The sequence below is a fragment of the Physcomitrium patens genome, chromosome 17 (genome assembly GCF_059467195.1).
Source record: "Physcomitrium patens ecotype Gransden chromosome 17, ASM5946719v1, whole genome shotgun sequence".
Lineage (NCBI taxonomy): Eukaryota > Viridiplantae > Streptophyta > Bryopsida > Funariales > Funariaceae > Physcomitrium > Physcomitrium patens.
Genome location: NC_143426.1, coordinates 3,966,114 through 3,988,145, shown reverse-complemented (window position 1 = coordinate 3,988,145; position 22,032 = coordinate 3,966,114). Strand labels below are relative to the sequence as shown.

The 22,032-nt window shown below is 29.2% G+C and overlaps 1 protein-coding gene across 1 annotated transcript; it reads right to left on the bottom strand.

Annotated features, from left to right (window-relative positions):
• Nucleotides 1-19,479: 19,479 nt before the first annotated feature.
• Nucleotides 19,480-21,736, bottom strand: LOC112294231 (uncharacterized). The gene is made up of 2 exons (XM_073540063.2): nucleotides 21,162-21,736; nucleotides 19,480-20,997 (listed from the first exon to the last, which is right to left on the bottom strand). The coding sequence occupies exon 2, from the start codon at nucleotides 20,983-20,985 to the stop codon at nucleotides 20,527-20,529; it is 459 nt and encodes a 152-aa protein (XP_073396164.1). The 5' UTR covers nucleotides 20,986-20,997; nucleotides 21,162-21,736; the 3' UTR covers nucleotides 19,480-20,526.
• Between the last annotated feature and the right edge of the window lie 296 nt (nucleotides 21,737-22,032).

The window sequence follows — 22,032 nt, the reverse complement described above, 5'->3', positions numbered from 1 at the left end:
TTGTCAAAGATCATACAAAGCTTTTTTGAATTTACAAACTTTTTTGTTATTTTTATGTTCTTAAAAATTAGGAAAAAAAATTTATATATTTTTTCTTCTTATATATCATTTAAGCATGCAATTTTGACACTGTACTATTTTATTTTGCTATTAATAAGATACATCTAATGTGGTGACTATTTTAATTGTGTTCCATCTTAAGATAGGAGCAAAGGCTTCAAAGAAAGTTTTTCCTTCTTGATATTTGAAGTCCATACAATCAATTGAACCTTATATTTCTTGAAATTTCTTTCAGCTCTTATCTTCTTTTTAAGATCCATTTGCATGTTATAAATTTCTTTTCAACTATTAAGTCATATACTTCCTATGTATTATTATTTTTTATACTTTTGATTTCTCATTCGATAGCCTTTTTATTTTTTATTTTTTCTTGCTTCATAGTAGTCTATAAGATCTTATTCTTAGTATATACTTAGTAATCAATTATCTTGAAACTTAATAGATGGTTGTCTATACCTATTCATCTTTCTTCTAATTAAAAGTTATTTGGAGAATATATCTTCAGGTTCTTCAATATTGTTTTTATTTTTAATTTTTTGATATTCAATCTTGGACTCATTAAATATAATATTTCTATTAGTAATATTTTTTGTAGAATCATAAATACAATATACTTTTTTATTGGAATAATAACCAATAAATATAATTTTTTTTGTTTTACTTTCAAGTTTTGAATATTGATCCTTTGAAATATAAAAATAAGTAATACAATCAAAAGTTCTTAGGTGGAGTACATAAAGTTTATTTTTGTAGTATAATTCAATAGATTTTTTTTACCATATTTAGTATTTGTAGGATATATATTCATAATATAATTTTTTGTATTAATAGTTTCAAACCATAAAATAGAATATAATTTATTATCATAGAATAGACTTTCAACAATAGTTCTATTGCACCTCTTAGAAATATCATTTTACTAAGGAATTGATGCTTGAATTAATTTCCTTTCTATGCCATGATTTGACATTATTCTTGAAATTCTTGTTATAAGAATATGCCTCCTATGTCAATCTTTAGTATCAAGAGTTTCTTATGATTTTTTTTTTTTTTTTTTTTTTTTTTTTATGTTTTGAATGTGCAGAACTTCAAAAATACTTTATTCTTATATTTAAAAAAAAAATATCCATCTTTGGCAAGAATAATCATTAATAAAAACAGAAAAGAACTTGGTGCTACTTAGAAAAGATTTAGAAATAGGTTCCACTAAATGAATACGAATTATTTGTAGAACCTTGTTAGATTTGTTGAGGCTTTGTTTAAAAAACTTATTCTTATGTTAGTGACTAGCAATACATGTTTTGTATATTTCCTTGGAAATGATTTTAATAAAAAATAATCTTGTTTTTGTATACTACTTTGGAAATGATTCTAATAAAAAGTAATCTTCTGACTCTTTTATTTATATATAATTATTTTAAGCTTAAATATGTTAGATGTCCAAATCTATTATGCCATAGCTTAGACTTCTCTATAATAGTAGAATTAATTTTTGGCATGGTTTGTTTGATACAATATAATCCATTTTTAGGTTCTTAAAATCTAGTAACAATAACTTTTTCTTCTTGTCTTTGATCAATAATCCATTTCTTATTAGTTGAAAATATCACAATATTTCACATTTTGTAAGAAAATTTATTAACAACAAGTTTTTTTTTTAAAAGAATATTAATACATTACTTATCTTTTTTGGATTTTTATTATCAATTTTGATCAAAATTTCTCCTTGTCTAAATGTGTTATATGGTTCTCTTCTAGCAACTCTAATTTTATGAAAATATGTTGTTGATTTAAGTAATCTTAAAGTTGATTTTTTATATATTGTGAGGCTCCACTATTAAGATATCAATTGAAATCTTCTTCTTCCTCCCTTATGGATTTGATAAGGTTTACTTCAACTTCTTTGAATGCATCTTCTTATTCAAAATTTGAAAAGTTTCTTTAGCTTCAATGATGCTAACTATGGATTTTCCAACACTTGATGGTAACTTTTTAAATTTATAATACTTAACTATGTGATTTGATTTTTTACAAACAAAAAAATGGATTAAACTAAATTCTTTCTAAAAATAAAATTTACTTGTTATTCCTTGTTCTTTGGAAAAAGGTTGCCTTCTTCTAAAAAATAAGTAATTTGTAACTTTTTTTGTATACCTTATATTAAATTATCCTCTTGAAGTTTGTATAGATAAAGATTTATTTTTAGAATTTTTAATTTTATTTGCTCTTAATTACAATCTATGAGCTTCTAAAATAATTTTTGATAATACTTTCTCAAAACTTATAAATTAATCTACTGAAATTAATCTATATAATAAGTTATTAAAGAAAAGAGATAAACCATTCAACATAATTTGCACAAGAGTCTTAATTTGGACTTTCTCACCAAGTGCTATAAGTTGATTATTGATTTTTTGTGTTATCCTAAAAAACTCTTCTATAGAGGTAAAATTTTGAAATTTCAATATAAATAGTTTGTACTTAAGATTGAGTATCATATCAGGGTTTTTACTTTTATATTCTTGTTTTAATGCCATCCATGTATTTTTAAGGTCTTCATGCTCTATCATTTTATCCACAAGATAGTCTTTTATAATAATGTTTAGTATTTTCATAGTCTTTTTGTTCATCTCTTATAATTGAATTCCTGATAATATATATATATATATATATATATATGAAAATGTTGTTGATGTGAGCTTCTCAATAATGAGATTCCAAAGATTTTAAGCTTGGAAGAAAGACTTCATTTTTAAGTTCCATACATGATAGTTGTTTTCTCCAATTAGTTTATTGGTCTTGCAAGGAGTCACTCAAAATTTTCTTTCAACAAGTACTTATCAACTAAGCATCTTCATTATAATTATTCTAAAGCAATTATAAAGTAATTTTTACAATCTCTTTATGCTTGCTCTGATACTACATTAAAAATTTAATGCAATGGTATAAAAGAGAGTTTTCCTATTACATAATAAAAATAATATATATATATATATATATATATATATATATATATATATATAAGAAAAATGATATATATATATATATATATATATAATATATATATAAAGATGATATTTTTGAAGTATCTTTTTTTACATAATTTTATATTTATATTATATTCAAACTGTAACAAGGCATGGATAAGATAATTATATTATTGATGTCTAGGAATATGTAATCGAGGTTGTTTTTGAGAAGTTTCTAGAAATTTTCAAAATTGGAGTCAAGTTGGTGGTTCTACCATAGAACATACTAGAAGAGCTAAAGGTAGTTATTTAGGTGGAGCCCACTTCTAGAACCTTCTAAAAGAATAGTTGTTTTGGTAGAGCTTACAACTAGGAACATTCTAAAAAGTTCTAGGATGGTTGGACAAAATATAAATAGGACTGACTGAGGTCATTTGGGATATTCAATTAGGTATGGCTTTGATCCCTTTTTTTCAATAAAGTTTGGTTTATATATTTTTTTTTGTTGTCATAATTTAGTTGGTATCATATACTACCTACACCACAACCTTAAACCATAGTGCACCTCAATTCAATCCACTTTGATTGTGGGCTTTTTGATTTTGAAGAGGTATCTATAACATGGTTAATTGAATAAATCCATTTTTAAATTAAACGTGTAATTGTGCCAATGTATCAATCTATGATATAATATTTTTGATACCAATTATATTTCTCTTAGTGAATTTTGTAATATTTTCTTTAGACCAATCATAGAACTGTGTACCTAAGCATTCAATTTACAACATTATAGATATACATACTTAGCCTACATAATTATTAATGGTTTTTTAGTATGCTAATTTCTTTGAAGTAATCTTATACTTATAGGAATTCATTGTAATATACAAGTCTTTGTATGAATTAATTATATTTTTTATTCTTTAATTTGAGCTTATTTTATATATAAAAAGTACATTTATATTCTAAAATAATTTGCTTGTTCAACTTGTTGAACTAAACTAATGAACAAGTATACACTTTGAAGTGCATGTATTGAAATAATACACATTATGTAGATAATATTTTTTTTATATTTGTACAACTACTTATAAAAAATACTCATATTGGATGAAGACTTAACAAATATAATAAGATGAGAATAATCCTAAAACATTCCTATGTGTTCTTCCTACTTACTTGCTAAAAAACTAGTTTGTTGAAGTGGCATAATAAAGTTATTGTTTATTCATAAAATATTACTGAAGATTAACATAAGATGTGTAAAGTACTTCAATACCTTCTCTCATCTTATGTTGCTTATTGTTGCATCTTCAAATTTGTTATCATCACGATGTTTGATTTTGAAGCTCAAGAAAATATTGCCAAAAGGGTACAATTTGTCTTCTTTCTCTTCACCAATTTTAATAGTTAAGTGCCATTTTACTACTTTTTGATTATGATCGTCTTTGTTGTATTACTTTATTGATCAATAATTTATTTTTGTATTGCCATTGTAATTAAATGTGCTTTTTATGTTGTTATGGTTTAATTTATTTTTTTTGTGATATATTTGTAAATTTATATTTTGTTTGGTGAAGCAACTATGTCATGTTTTGATTTCTTCTTTATATTAAAGAGAAATCATGCAAAATCATGCACCTCTTGTGTCATGTTTGCTGGTTTAAGATTTCTTTATGATAATATCATCATTGGAGGTATATGGCAAAGATTAGATGCAATAGAAGATCCTTTCTTGGTAAGAAGAACTTGACTGAGTTGATTTCCTTCTTTACTGCTACTACAATTTGATTTGCCTTCTTTCTATTGTGTCATAATTTTGAATAGAAATGGATAGATTTTGAATCCTCGTACAAGAAGATTTTAATTTGTATAATAAAAATTGATATAAAAGTTTTTGAGTAAAAAAAAAAATATTGATAGAAATAGTACATCTAAAAAAGATTATCCACTATGAATGTTTTTTAGATTCCAATGAATGTTCTTTGAAAACAAATCCTCATTGGGAAGAAAGTTTAGATTAAGATTTACTCTTTATTGTGAACTCCAATTATGTGCCTCATTTTCTGAAAATATATTTTGCTATGGAGTTTTGTAAAAATATCTATCTCATACTTATTAGTATGAATAGATGATATTATGATTTCTTATTTTTCAATGTATTCTTAAATGTAGTGGTATTAAAGTTTGATGTACTTCATCTTTACATACAATTCTAGACTCTTTAAGATTTTTCTTGAACTTTGATTGTCACAATATATGAATGTTGAGCCTCAAATTTCTTATTCCAACTCATTTAATACAATTCAAAATCGACTTTTCAAGCTCCATCTAATAATATTCAATATTATGCCTCTATTATGGAGAAGGCTACTATTAGTTGAAGGTTTTTGTTTCAAAGAATGAGAGCATTTTTTATTTTGAAAGTCATTCATTTTGTGGTTTTTTTTTATCCAAATTCTTTTAAAGTATAAATCTATATAGCCTATTAATATATCATTGCATTGATTTGAAATAAAGATACTATGATTTATTATAACTTTGATATAGGAAAAAACTCTTTTGGTCGCTTCAAGATGTGAGTGTTGTAATACAACAATAAATTTGCTAAGACAACTTATAAAGTGCAAAATAACTAGGCAAGTATAAGTGAAGTAGATTAAACTACCTACTATACTTTGATACTCATTAGAATTGGTAAATTTTTCTTCGATGTTTACATATAGGCTGATTATCTCTTCTATAGATTTGGCTATTGATACACATTCTAATATCTCAAATCTTTTCAACAAGTTTTAGTAGTATTTTTTTTAATTAAAAATAATCTATTTATTAATTTTTAAAATTATATTTTTATATAAAATTTAATTTCCTTAATTTATATTTTTTTCTAATTTGATTTAAAAATTAAAAAAGTGAGTCTATTTTATCTTAATTATTGCTTGTAATTAGATGGTCATCAATGTAGATTAGTACTATCAATGTGAAGCTTGTCTTTTTGTCAAAATACATATTATAATTTGCTTCACTTCTTGTTTTATCAAATTCAATGAAAAAGTCATGTATTTTTATATACCATATTTAGTTACTTTGCTTTACAACATAGATTATTTTTTTAATAAATATATATTTTTTTATTCCTAAATAGTAAAATTAGCTCCTATGATATCTACATATGTATCTATTCTTCTAAATCTCTATTTAAAAAAGTAATCTCAATATCAAGATGCTTAATATTTCATTTTTTTCAAAGGCAATGGTTATTATTATTTGTATATTAGGCCATTTAATTATTGGTGTAAATGAGTTTATATAATCTACTCGATCTTTTTGTTTGAATCTCCTTGCAATGAGCCTAACTTTCAATTTTTTCACTTTGTCATGTACAATCAATTTTTTAAAAAACTCCATTTTGAAGAGATTAGAATCTTATTTGAAGATAAATCAACCAATTCTTAAATCTCATTTTTTTGAATTGACTCTAGCTCTTCATCTATCTTGGACATCTATCTTAGATGTTTTTTTTGCTTCATCATTTTTTGTGGAATCATTGTGATCAATGGAATAAACATAGACTTTAGTGTTGAATGAAGATCTTTAGATTTTGATTTTTCTTCTTAACATTTATACTAATGCCAATTCTACATTGTCTATTGATACTATTTTTTTTTATGATTTTTGATTATATGCTTTATCAAAGATTGTTGCTGTTGTTGATTGTAAAGTCATAAAGTTGTGATGCTGTATAGATTTAGTGTATGATTTTCTTTCATTTAAATCTATATTCAAATTTTACTCCTCTGTGGATAAGTTGGATTTTAAGTAGATTTCTATATATCATTCTAATTATTTTGGTTGCATAATTTGTTTAATGTCCAATATGCTTTCATCTAAAATCATGTCTTTGATAATAATTAATTTTTGAGACCATAGATTGAATAGTTTGTAAGTCTTTATGTTGTCATTGTATATATAAGAAAAAATAGCAGACAGACTTTGGCTACAATTTACAATGTTGATGCTTTGATATATAAAGATGTGCTAGTGCTCCAAATATTCTCATGTGCTTCTCATTTGATTTATGGTTAGTATTTTTTTTTTGTTGTGTAATGTCGCCATTACTTTGAATTGGACATCATTTTGTGATATAAGTTGTAATATTGATGGCTAAGTAGTATGGTGCCTTGCATGCAAGTGACATCATATGCACATAATCTAGCAATGTTCAAATTATCCTTTCCACAACTCCACTCTAATAAGAAGTATAAGCTTGTATTTTTGATATGTTATGCCATGGTCTACCATAAACTTTTTAAACTTACTCAAGGTATATTCTTTTCTTCTTTTAGTTTCAAGAATTCTAATTCTTTCATCCATTTATATTTCTATTATTATCTTAAATTTCTTGAAGGTATCAAATTCCTTAAATTTTTCTTTTTAAGATATATATATATATATATATATATATATCCATGATTTTTTTTAAAAACCATCTATAAAAGTCATGAACTTGAAAGTAATGGCAATGATATGGAACCATAGGAATTTGAATGTATCAATTCATTTCTTTGTAGTACTCTAGTAAAACTAACCTTAGATACAATTGCTTTGCTTTCTTCCTATACAATGTGAATATGGTTGATCATGAGTTTGAAAATAGAAAAATCTTTTCAATTTGTTCTACATGTCATGTAGTATCATGTAATTTATATATCTGAGATAATTATGACAAATAAAAATTTGAACCTTTTTATCTACTATGAAATTAAATTATTTGTTGAATTAGATTTTAACCAATATTCACCAATATTCTAGTAAGTTTCAAGCTCTCCCATATTAGATATATGATATAAAATATTATTTTTTATAAAAAAAAATATGAGTACAATCAATGTTCTATCCTTCTTCTTTCTTTCTTCTTCAAGTATAAATTTTGCTAGTTCTACAACTATCCTAGCCTCTTATGGACCCATATAATGCCACAATTTTTTTCCCTAAGAATAGTTCTCATCTTAGTTTTTCAAATTTCATAATTTGAAGAACTTTCTAAGTTATTTGATTCTACTATATTGAACGTGTTGTCTAATAGTTTCTAGTTTTATACTCACTTTATTTAATGTTAAATATCTAACTTCTAATCTTGCCATGTATTGTTCTTCACAAGGCTTCTTCAATGTCTTTGTTTAGGTGTAATAATACTACTCCTCAACCTTGTTACTTCAATAGATTTTTTTTTCAATCTTTGATCATTCTTGCTTGCAATCTTTGATCTTTGGAATTACACTCTCTATAAGATGATTTGATTTGATACCATGTTGGTTCAAATCAATGAATAATAGCATGTATTATGATGATACATATCATACATATAATATTCTTTTCTATTTGCACAACTACTTATTAGAATTAATCATATTAGATGAGAATTTAAAAGAAATAATAGAATGAGAGTAATCCTAAGAAATTCATATGTGTTCTTTCTACTTACTTGCTAAAAAGCTACCTTTCTGAAGTGGTACAATAAAGTTATTATTTATCCATAATATATTACTATAAATTACCATAAGGTGTAAAAAGTACTCTAATACAACTTAGATATCGTAATAAGTATAATTAATGTGGTTATCTTCTATGTCAATTATTGTATCTTTGGTTCAAATCTACTAATCCTTGGCATTCTCAAGATTGTGACTCATACAAATATATATTCAGAATTATTTCAATCATAAATTTATGTATGTATTGTATATGTATGTATAATGTATGTATTGACAAATACACAAAAAAATTATATAAATGTAGAAATTCTAGATATGTGTATTAATATGAATTTATTGATATCATGATTTTTATTTTTCTTATAAATAATGATAAACTTCACTAGTTTAAATTTTTTGTATGATCAGTCAACATTGCTGAATGAAAGTTTTTAAGAAGAAGAAAGAAAAAAATAAAAACAACAACAACAACAGAAACCAAAAATTATTCAATCAATGTACAATTGGTATTGTGATGTGAATAGTAATAAAAGTACTCTACAAAAATAAATAATAGAAAAAAAAATCATTGTGTTTATTATCATATAATGAATTGATTGGAAATATTAGCATTAAATTATGAACAATTTTTTAAATTGGTATTTTTTTTAAAAACTGAGTAAATATTTTATATAATAAATAGATGTTTTTCATTACGTTTATAATCACCTATTTTATATTCATATATTATCAATCAACTGAGATAGAAAAAATACTCATTAAATCCATATACATACATACATACAAACACAATCTGATACTACGATTAAAATCTTAAAACATATCAAAGTTCATTTAATCAACATTTCAATGAAAAGCTCTCATCAAAAGCGGAATGAAATACCAGAAGAGGTTGAACGAAATAGTGTTGATAGTTCGAGAATCACAATAAAAGAAGTGAGTTTTTTGCAAGTGTGACTCTCAATGAGCCTTCTAACAAAGTGAATATTTTATCAGTTTCCTGACATGAATTCATTGCAATGTAATAACTCCAAGCGTACAAAAACTTTCGTCTTTTTCTATCTCTCACACTCATCAATCTGCTGACCTCTGCTAGTCCACGCAAAAAGCTACAAACATCCATGAAATGTAGAGGAGAAGCTTAATACGAGATAAGTTTCGCAATGTTGTTGTGGTAGATTACTAGTATGTGATGTTGTAGCACTAAGAGGGAGTGCAAGACTAACGCCCCATTACAAACAGTGATACATTTGGATTCCATGCTTAAAGGCATCGTCGGTTTGCGATATTCATACCCTACTCGAGATTTTTACGCCAGATTACTAATACGTGCAAATATAAGGCAATTGGGGCCTGAATTACAACCAAAAGGGCTGCCTAATCTGTATTATGATAGAGAGAATGATAAACAAATACATCATCCACCAATGGCTGTACAAACTTTGTAAGGTGTGGTCTCACATAGACAAAATTCTCAAGATAATTGCTATATGGAGCCTCAAAAATTGCCAGTACAAGGTGCCAATTTGATATCTGCAATGCCAATTGAGAACTTATTACCTAAGTTATACTTGCCAACTTTGGTAGTTACACAAAGTGGTGCTAGAACCACTCCCTTAGAATCCAGGGAAGAAGAAGTAGAAGACGTGGAATCTCCATCTTCATCAGAAGAATCACTTCACTTCCAAGAATTCAATAAGACCACTAAAAAAACAGCAAAAGATATGTAATTTGAAGATGCATATGAAATGGAGCTATCCGATGATGATGAATTCCAATTTGTGAATAACAATGATTTCCAAGCATCCCTCCAATGAAAGACTAAAGTCAAAAAATCCAAGGTGAACAATCTAGCAGACCCTTATGATTTGTAGAAAGACCTAGCTTATGTAAAGGTAAATATATCTTTTGGACAACTCATCCAGCTAATGCCTTCATTGCAAAAATAATTGAAGGAAGGTGCCACAATGCCGAGGCAATTTAAGAAGTTTGGAGAATCTTGAAGGATTAAAGAAGAAGAATTGGATTTTTTTAATTCAAAGGAGAATTATGATGAAGTAGAAATAGAAGTAGAAATTATAGATAAATTCATATTAAGTACTATTGTAGATGATGGTAGTAACGTCAATATCATGCCCTTATCTTTAATGTAGAAGTTAAGACTCCAAGTCACACACTCCTCCATTTTTAATCTAAAGACCGCAGACCAAAGAAGTTGTAAGCTACTGGATATGATTAAGAACTTAAGAGTTAGGACTGGTGGAGTTGATTATATCCTCAATTTTGAAGTAGTGAAGATGAAAGAAGAAGAATGCAGTTATTTACTATTATTAGGCCAGAGTTTTTTGAAAAAATGTAGAGGCATTATAAATTAGTTATCAAAAAGACCATACTTTACTTATGGACCTCAAGAAAATAGAACAACCGTGCTAATTAAGCCTGCATTCTTCATAAAGAGAGGTGAAGAAAAGGTAGTAAGGCAAAAAGGCTCTCGATCCTTGTTGGTGGGATCTTCCACAAACCTAGGACCTATTAAATGCATTGGACCAGGTTTATATGATTATAAAGATGATGGAACTTTTACACAATAGTTGGCAGAGAATCTCTATTTGGAAGAAGAACAATCAGTACTTTTTTTAGAAGTGATATCAATCATAGAAGAGCCTTCAGATTCTTTTTGTTGGAATATGGCTACGTTGGTTGAGGAGGTGGAAGAAAAAGAAGCCTTCCGATTTAAAATAGATGGTACACAATTAGAAGAGCTTAAAGCTTTAATGCAAGAAGAAGACATTCAACCCCCTTTGCACTTCAAAAAGACTTCAAGTGGCATTGAAGTAGGCCATAATCTCCCAATCTATCCTCCGGTGCCCAAGGATTGGTACCATGGACCTACAAACCCTATGCATGTATGTCCTTTTGATTGGCAGCAGATAGACATGGCACTAAAGGGAGAAGAGCCCAAATTAATTAAGATTGGCTCTCATTTAATATATGAAGAGGTGTCTCATTACAAAGATTTAATTATGGAATTTAGGGATATCTTTGCATGGTCTTATTTGAATCTAAGAGGGATTCCATCACACATTGTGCAACATCACATTCCCTTACTTCTTGATATGTAGATCATGCTTCAAGATGCACAAAAAATGAAATTCTCAGAAAAATTTGATGTTGTATGGACTGGCCTTTATGTTGTGGTGGATGTCTCCACCAACAACTCTATACAATTGAAGACCTTAGATGGCTCATTATTTTTTACATGAACAACAGGAGAATGTTATAAGGAATACAAAGTGTGATGATAGGAACAAAATTCTTTTATGGATTATATTTTTCTAACGTCAAATAGTATGTTGAAGAGTAAAATGGAAGCTATAAAGATCAATATTAATCAACCCTCAAGGACGATTGATTGGTGATTTATTAGCAACCACAAAGTTGAAATATCAGCTAAGTGCTTCTTTTTATAATATTCTTGTTATATCTCAAATTTTTCTTCTTCTCTTATTCTTCTCTTTTTCTTCATAGTTCCAAGAGAGGATGTTAATATTATGAAGTTAAGTGGAATAGTATGATTTATATGGTATTCTTATATTTATTAAAAATACATAAAAATAAAATATAATATGAATATTCTTCTATGTGTTAGGCCCAAGACATAATGTGGAGGGCATTGAGTGAGTAATTTTCATCTTTTGCTCGTAATATTCAATCTTATCTTACTTCTTGAACTTGTATTAGATGATTTAGATAGATTAGGTCCAAATTTCTAAGAGAAGGACATTGCTTCCTATGTAGTAATTAACAACTTCTTATTTTATTATTTTTCTTTTATTTTCACTTCTTTTCTTTTATTCCAAATCCACTTTGATAGAGAAAGAAGGCCGGTTGAAGTAATTTAATATCTATAAGTCAAAATTTTCTCTAATAAGGGAGGACATGATTATTTTTATTTTTTAACTTTTTAACTTCTAATTATTTTTCTATAGTGCTGCAAATCAACATTACTTGAGGAAGAAGGATGAGTTCCAATATTTTAAATTATAATATTAATAAATTGATATTGTAATAGATATGATTTGGTATCGGGTTCTATAATATGATTTTATTTTTTAGAGCTCTCCAATCGTATCTCTTCGACTTGTTGTGTGAGATAGGTTTCATCAAGTGGTGAAATTTGGCCTCACAAAGGGCGGTTATTTTGATAGGACCTATCATTAAGAATATTCTAAAAAGTTTTGGAATAGTTGGATAAAGTATAAATAGGACTGACTGAGGCTATTTGGAGCATTTAGTTAGATATGACTTTGATCCCTTTTTCTCAATAAAATTTGATTTGCATTTTTTATTTTATTCTATTTTATTTTTTTTTTCTATTTTATCTTTCATATTCTATTTTTTATAATTTTGTTCAATTTTGTTCAAGTTGGTTTTGTCTTACTTTATGATGGAATTTATGTTACTGTAGATTGAAAGGATTTTAGATCTTTAAGAGAATGCAGTCCCATTTCAATCAAAGTTTTTAAGATTAAAATTGAAAGTGAATACTTGAAGGAAATTTTTCACAAGAAATTTTGGCCAAGGCAAGAGGAATTAATTAAGTTGGTGAAAAAAACTATAAGACCAACTTGTTAATGATAATATAGAATAAAATAAAAAATGCAAATCAAATTTTATTGAGAATTTTAATGAAAACAAGTAAAAAAGACATACAAGTAGATTAAGAAATAAAATCAAAAAACGAGATTGGTGAAAACAAGTAATTGCTTGAAGAAAAGTCTCTTCTTTCTTTAGAAATAGATTATAATGAAGCAACCTAAGAAGAGCAAGAAGAACAACTAAGAATTTGTAAGAAGCTCTAGAACTTTAAAGTAAGGGAGAAGAGAATGAAAGAAAGGATAGAAACCTAAGATAACAAAATCAAACTTCTAAAATCTCTAGAGACTCAATAGAAGAATCAAGAGTAGAAAAACAAAGTGTTCTCTTTTTTGATGAAATTGAAAAAATAATAAAGAGGCTTATAGAAGAAAAAAACAAAGAATTTGAAAAAAAGATGGAAGTGAATCAACTTCTAATAGGCTCTTTGATGAGAGAGAATGTAAAGAAAGAAACTTTACTTATAGGTAAAAAGGAAAAATCAAGCTTTTATAGAATCAAAACAGAACAATCTAAGAAGTGGAGTGGCATAAAGTACGAGAGAACCACAAGGAAGTTTTTCAAGGAAGTTGAGCATTGGCATTTGACCAATGATATTGAATTTGATATGGACAAGATTAGAATCTTATTAAGATTACTTGAACAAAGTGTTTTGGATTGATTTGATGGAAAAATCAAAACTAATTCTAACTATGCCTAAAAAACTACTTGAATTGAAGTATATAATAGACTCATAAGGAGATTTGAGAATAAATCAAAAAACTTGATAGAAAGGTTGTAACTCTTCAAATTAAGGCAAGAAGGAAGAAAAACCTATCTCTTTAAGTATGTTGGAGAATTCTAAAATCAACTTCCTTATATTCAATTGGATTATGAAAAATATCTCTTATTTTTTTTTGTAATGAATTAAGTGTAATAAAAAAGAAAAGTTATTTAAAGAAAGTGATAATTTTAACTAACACCAATGATGTCTTTGTTTTTGGTTCTAAATTAGACTTAGAAGAACAAAGGATTGGCCATAGTAAGCAAAGCATTATGACAAAAAATTATAAAGGAAAAAATAACTCTTAAAAAGGAGTTAAATCCTCAATCTTTTAAGTCTAAGACTTAAGAGAGGCAAGGAAATAATACTAAAAAGGCAAAGGCAAGTTCATCTAATGTGACTTATTTTAAATGTCAAAAAAAGAGACATTATGCTAATGATTGTAAAAATAAAAAAATATCTAAAAAGATAAGTGAGAACTTTAATATTTTTTTGTTAATTGAGACTCATAAAATAAAAGAACTTCAAAGCATGAATCTTAGCAAGAGGATCTTGATAAGAAAAGAAGATTTTGAAGGAGAATTCACCTTAATAAGCTTACATAAGAAACTCATGTATTTAAGTTCTAATGTTGAAGTATTGAAGTTTCTATGTTGATTGACATAAAGATAGCTAACTTGTTTATGAGTCCAACTTATGCTAAGAGGTTAAAATTGATTCAAGAACAAATAAAGGAAGTAAAGGTGACTTTTTTTCCAAGGTGGAAAAATAACCAACTTGGTTATACATGATATAAAGTTTAAGTACATAAACATAAGATTCCAAGAAGACTGCTCAATATGCAACCTTAATAGAGAGGATGTATTAATAAAAAATACTTTCTTAGACTTCTATAGAATAGAATTTTTATAGAAATCCAAAGTGAGAGTAGTCATGGTTGAAAAGAATGGAAAAGTATTAGACTTATCATCCACAAACTCCTTCATGTTATATCAATTTAGGATCTTTATAATTTTTCAAAGTAAGTTAGAAAGAAAGTAATTCTTTTTATACTTGAAAAGGAGTGATTTTAATTTTGAATGTAAAAAATTATTTTCCTTATAATAAAAAAGAGTTGTTAAAGACTACTTTACACTTTGTAAAACTTCTTTAAAATCTTGTAATAGATTTTGGAAATGTATTAACAAATGAACTTCCAAAAGAACTACTACCTAATAGATTGGTGGATTATAAGATAGAATTAATTTCAAGTATACAACCTCCAAGTAAAGCACCTTATAGATTGAATTAAATAGAGTTAAATAAACTGAAGATGTAACTCAATGAGTTGCTTGAAAAAAAATATATTAGATAAAAAAATCTTTGTTTGGAGCTTTTGTCTTTTTTGTAAGTAAGAAAGATGGAAAAATAACAATATGTATTGATAATAAGGTCTTAAATAAGATCGCCATTAAAAAAAAATATTTACTTCCTAGAATTCATGATTTATTGGATAGATTGAATGTTACTAAGTGTTTTAGTAGGATTGATCTTAAGAATGGTTACTATCAAATAAGAGTTGTCAAAGAAGATATAGAGAAGACTACTTCTAAAACCAAATATGGTTCCTATTTGAATTGTGTAATGCTCCTGCTACCTTTACTATCTTGATGAACTCTATCTTTCATTAAAAAAAGTGGTAAATTTGAGGTAGTCTACATTAATGATATTTTGATCTTTTCCAAGAACAAAGAAGAATACAAGCTACATTTGAAAGTAGTCTTAAATAAAATAAAAAATAATCAACTCTATGCCAATATGGAAAATAATATTTTTTATTTCAAAGAGTTAAAATTCTTAGGACATCTTATCAATGGAAATGAACTAATGCTAGATCCAAAAAAGATAGAAGGAATCTAAAGTTGGGAGATACAAAAAATTCAAAAAAAAAAATAGGTCTTTTATATGATTAATTAATTATTATAGAAAGTTCATAAGAAACTTTTCAAAGATTGTTAGTTCTCCCACAAGTCTTGTTAAGAAGAATAAAATAATCATCTCATAAAATTTAGAATGTAAAAAATCTTTTCAAGAGATAAAAGATGCTTTAGTATCGAATAACATCTTATTCTACTGCAAGTTTGATATAGAATTTGAAGTCCATATAGATGCAATTGACTTTGTAATTAGAAGAGTTCTAATACAAGAAAGAAGACTTCTAGCTTTTTAAAAGTAAGAAGTTTAATAGAAGTCAATTGAAGTGGCCAACATATGAGAAGGAGATTTTTATAGTATTATATTGCTTGGAAGCTTAAAGACACTACTTCAAAAGTAGGACAACCAAAGTATATATTGATAACATTTCTCTTAAGTACTTTACTTCAAAAATCTAAGCTTCTCCTAAAGAGTTGAGGTGTTATGATGTGATAATGTCAATGAATACTGAATTTATTCACAAACAAGGCAAAGACAACTTGGTGCCAAATCTACTAAATAGAAGAGAAGAGTTCATAGAGAAAAAGCTTTATGATAAAATTATACTAAAGATAATAGTGTATTGTGATGATACTATAGTCATAAAAGATATTAAGAAAGGTTATGAATAAGATGAAGATGCACTTGAAAAAAAAAAAAAAAAAAAAAAAAAAAAAAAAAAATCTACTCAAATCAAAACTACAAGAAAATAGTAAAGACTTATGAGAATTTCATTTATAAGAGATGGAATTATTTGGTTTAAGCAAAATAGATTCTAAATACCATAAGGCAAGTAGAGAAGAAAAATAATGTATGAAGTATATGATTCTTTATGTGAAGAACATAGAGGTATAAAGACCACATTTAAAGATATGACAAAATCTTATTATTATCCTTCTATAAGAAAAGATGTAGATAAATATGTAAAAAAAATTGGTATTTCAAAGGAATAAACATTCTATACATTAAAAGTATGACTTTTGGAACCATTGCCAAATCTATTTCTATGTTATAGACATGTTTTATTAAATTTTATAATTAGCTTATCAAAGTATAGTGAAGCTAATTTTATACTAATATTTTTTAATATATTTAAGAAGATTGTTAGATTTATATCTATAATTATGTTTTTTAAGGATTCAAAAGAAGAAATTAAAACTATCTCAAAAATTATTATAAGCCTTGTCTTTGATTGTTGAATTTTTATATATGAAAAATCAATATCAATTATGAATGATAGAAATGTGAAATTTATAATTTAATTTTGACAATATGTGATGAAAAAATTTGCTTCCAAAATAATACTAATAATTTTTTGGCATCCACAAGGAAATGGCCAAACTAAAAGACTTAATGGAGTTCTTTCAATATACCTAAGGCACTATGTAGCAAGTAACCATAAAAATTGGATTAAATGGTTGCTCATAGCAAATTTTAGTTATAATACTATTCAAAGTATTTCTTTAGAAAACACACTTTTCTAAGTAGCTCTTTGTTTCAATGCTTTTAGGCCAATTGACTTGATAAGAATTAGGCAAAGTGATGAAACAACTTTTGGTTTTTATTCAATACAAGGAGTAAGGTAGATAGCTACAAGAAAGGCCATAATGAAAATTGTCAAAGCTAGGCTAGAAGTAGTCTAAAGAAGATATAAGAAACAAACTAATAAATATAAGAGAGATGTACACTATGAAAAATGAAACAATGTATGATTGAATACTTTATTTGCCTACCACATCTCACTTCTAAATAGAGCCAAAAATGGGCAGATCTTTATGAAATTGAAAAGGTCCTATATAAGAATGTATATATGTTAGATATACCAAAGATATTGAAGTGGCATCCAATTTTTTATGTGAATGTCCTTAAGTTTGTAGAGGATATAAAAGGCTTCAATAAAAACAAGGCAAAGATCCTACCTCAAGAAGACATGTGGAATCAAACTATGGATCAAATAGAAGCAATACTTGATAAATATATGAATATGAGAGGAATTCAATACTTATATACTTTCAAAGATTATCCTCCACATGAGTTTCAATGGATAAATGAAATGAACTTAAGATATATATAAGGATTAGTCATGGCTTTCAAGAAAAAAGTAGATGACTATAGAAAATGGAGGACCATAAAGAAACAAATCAAAAATCACTAAAAGTGATTCTTTGATAAAAGTTGTGGGAGGCAAGTGAAGGTGATTAAAGAAGATGAAGAAATCTTCACTCCAAAGTAGATGAAGGTCACAATCCTATATGATAATAAAAGATATAGGTATCTATAAGCCGAAGTATAAGAAATCCCAATAACACCAAATAAGCAAGATATGTTAGAGGTAAATACTACTTGAAAAAAGTCTAGGTGAAATATTTTAAAAGACTAAGGTGGAAGAAGTTTTTAAGAGATAAAAGATTTGAAAGAATTCCAAGTCAAGAGAACTTTGTAGAAGAAAACCTTAAGAAGTTTATATGATGTAAATATAAGATTCTAAGCAATGAAGCTTGAATGATTGGCCTTTCCTAAATGGATCTCTTATTGAGTAATTGGAAGTCACTTTGATAGGATAAGGAAGAGTACTCAGATGAAGCAAGTCTTAGTTAAGAAATTCAATAGTTGTGGCAAAGTCTAAGTGAGGATGCAAGTCTTTATGTTTCACGTAAAAAAATGTAAACTTTCAAATCAAAAGAATTGAAAGAACTTTAAAAATTTTAAGAAAAAAAAAAAGAAGTTATACAAGAAACACAAGATAGAGGTAGCATCCTATTTCAATAGGTAATTAAAAAAATCTCAATTCCTGAGAAAAGGACAAATAAACTTGAGGCTGGGTAAAAACAAGCCTTTAAGCTACCTATAGAAAAAATGATGTAGTACAAGACATCTCTTAAAAATAAATTTTGAAAAAAACTAACTTCTTAAGCAAAATATCAAATTGTGTATTAATGAGGACATTGACTCTTGAAAGTGGAAGAAGGTGTGAGGGTCAAAAAAGTTTGACCCTCTCACTTGCTTGTTAAAATATTCATAAAGAAAGAAGAAGTTAAAGCTTTGTGAGCCAAGACACCCCCAATGCCCATAGGAGTACAACAGCTAGGTGGGAATGGAGAGATTGGGAGGGCCACCTTCCCTACCCCGGGGTTCACATTGTGAGGGGACCCCTGAGGTTCACACTGTGCAGTGGAGAATGTTAGAACCTGAAGATGAGTCCCAGATGCCTCGGAAAGAGACTCCATGACCCCTGTTCCTTAGAATCTAAAAGTTTGATTTAGGCTTAAGTGAAAGGGTCCGGAGTTGCCCCCCAGTTGACTGAAATTAGCGGAAGACAACCCCCAAGTGTTGGCTACAAGAGGACGTATTGCGACACAAAGTTGCGACGTGATGCAACTAAGGGCCGCCACACGACTGGATCCTAGATTGGATTCCAGACTGATTCTGTCTTGTTTTAGAACTAAGTGGTAACTTGGTGGGGCAGTTTTGGGATTGTTTTAAGATTATTTTCAAGTCAAGCAACGTTGTTTTTATTGGGTGTTTTCAGAATTGAAAAGGAGGTCAAAGTGAAGCGAAGTTACACTGCATTGCACACACGAAAATCAGAACCAAGTCCTGCTTAACTAGCATGATTATGAACTTGCTTCACCTATTATTGAGCTGCTGTGCTTGCACTTGCAGCGAGGATTCTCAAATTAGTAGTTACATTTGGAACAACTCCTTCTCTTTGCATCTCGAGAAAGAGGGAAAAGGGTTCATGTCCAAGCCCATTTTTGTGCAAGTCCACCAATCATTGCAGACCCCCTGATTACATCAGGATCCAGCATTCCATCGAAAACGAGCCTAGCATCATCAACTTTGGCATTCTTAGAATACATGTAAACTAGCGCATTCTACACACACATGTCTGAATCAAATCCAGCTTTGAAAGTGTGACGATGAACCTCCTTTACCCATCGCAAAGCCCCCGCGCTAGTGCGTACAGTTGCAGTGAGGATGCTTAAATAATTAGTTGCATCTGGTACAAACCCTTCTTGCATCTGAAGGAAAAGGGAGAACGCTTCATGCCCATACCCGTATTGTGCAGGTCCACCAGTCATTACATTCCATGTGATTACATTTCGCTCCGCCATTGCACCAAAAGAATATTTTAGCATCCTAAATGCTCGAGTCTATACAGGAACGTAAGATTAAAAACCACTACGCCTGCTATGTGCATGAATTTCTTTGCCCCAGATTGCACCAGCCGGGCAGGCGCATGCTTTCAAAATACTCAAATAAGTCACCTCATTTGGCCTCCCACCTTCTTGACGAACTTGATCATAAACCTCGATTGCGTCAGTAGGACGACTGTGCTCGGCATAACCTCCAACCATGGTTCCCAAACAGTTGTATTAGGTGCATGTTGGGATAGCGTGCCCTCGCTACAAACGAAGGCTTGAAAATTGTTGAGTTGCACAACGACATGTTGATCAGCTATTGCACAAGCTTCCCCCAGTTGTCATCAAATGACATTTGGCATAGCTTCCCCAAGTTGTCATCAATTAATATCACCTTTGACTGCAAAAGTCGAGACCCAGGTCTGAAGTCGATCTGCTCGAACCCATTACAGCACCGTAAGGAATGTCCTGGATTTCAAGTTTTCTTACTGATTTCTATTCGCGGTAGGTTCCACTTCATGCGGTCGAGAAGATTCAGAAGAGACATCTTTCACTGCGATATCCGGCTCTTTGGGAGTGAGATTGAGATCAGAACCCCACGGATCTGTATCATCACATGGACTTATCTTTGCATTAAGACCTGTCTTATCTGGTGTCGAGTGACCAACTTCATAATCAAAATGTCCTTCCGTGCAGCTCTGATTGGTGTCCATGCGAATTATCAGGTCACGGAATATAGCATTCTTCATATCACTATCCAGTATCAAAATCTCGCGTCTCCTCCTCCTCTGATGTTCTCGACAACACAACACCGAAACAGACGTAAATATGACCCACCAAATGAAGTTAACAAAAATACCCAGTCCCACTTGCTCGGCAAGAGTTCGAATGACGTAATCGATGATTGTATCCCACGTAGATTTCTTCTCTGAATCAGACGCCATGGCTTCAACTTCCTAACATCACAAGGTTTGGCCAAATTCAAATGTTATCATTCAACAATGTATAGATTTGCTCATCACAAGTGTTTTCAACCCATGTCAACCAAATAACTGGTCTCTGATTGTGTCGGGTTCAAATTTCTACACCACTGTTAAGCTGTACAGTGAAAGATGTTCACCTGAGATTTGATGCGGGGGCCTCAACCTGCACTGTCAAGCCGCAGCGACAACAAAGTTCGTCGTTTCGTTTCGACCCGACTTCTAAAATAGAAGCAAACGTTTTCGAATCTATTGACTACACATTGCCGAAACCCAAACTTAACTTCTCCGAACCTGAGTGCAGTAACTCAACATTCGTGCATGGGGAGTACCGTCAATACATGGGGTTACATTAGGTTCTACTGTTGCTCGAACTAGCACACCAAGCGGCTGCCACATCAACAGCTGTATAATCTCAAGGAAAGCTGATCTCTCGAGCACGAATACTGCTGGAGAGAATTGTGTCCCCACTTTGCTCCAATTTGATAACTGATGCGAGAAGCCTCGTTCTAACACGACAGGTCCGCAAGCGAGCTCGTCATCACAAAGCTATATGGTCGAAACACCTAAGATCAACAGATGGTAGACAGGATATGAGCCAGTTAACTGAAAGAGGCCACCCTGGAGTGCTTCATTCTTTGTGAATTTGCACCCCGCTTTGCCTCTGTGTGCCTCCAGCTCGACGAGATGATCGAAGACAGGGAGTGCTGTCCATCGAAAAATCGGTAAATCGATGACGATGGAGGGCCCAGTTAACGCAAGCCCTTCGCCGAACTTGCGTGGTCTAGGTTTCAATATTACTGTGAACGCGTTGAAATTCCAGTAGCAAGAAACCTGCGCAGTGGTTAGGGGGGTGTAATCCGCTTAAGATATTCTGCACTACTCGAGAGTTGGAGAGGAATCATTTTTCGACGTCAATCATAGCCAGAAAGTGCCAAGGTTCTGTACAGACACGCACTGTTTCTCATAGAATGATGGCCACAGTGATTGTGATGCAAGTTGCAACAAATT

What these genes read in the sequence shown, in the direction of transcription:
- LOC112294231 (XM_073540063.2), bottom strand. Translation starts at nt 20,985, where the DNA reads ATGGCGTCTGATTCAGAGAAGAAATCTACGTGGGATACAATCATCGAT.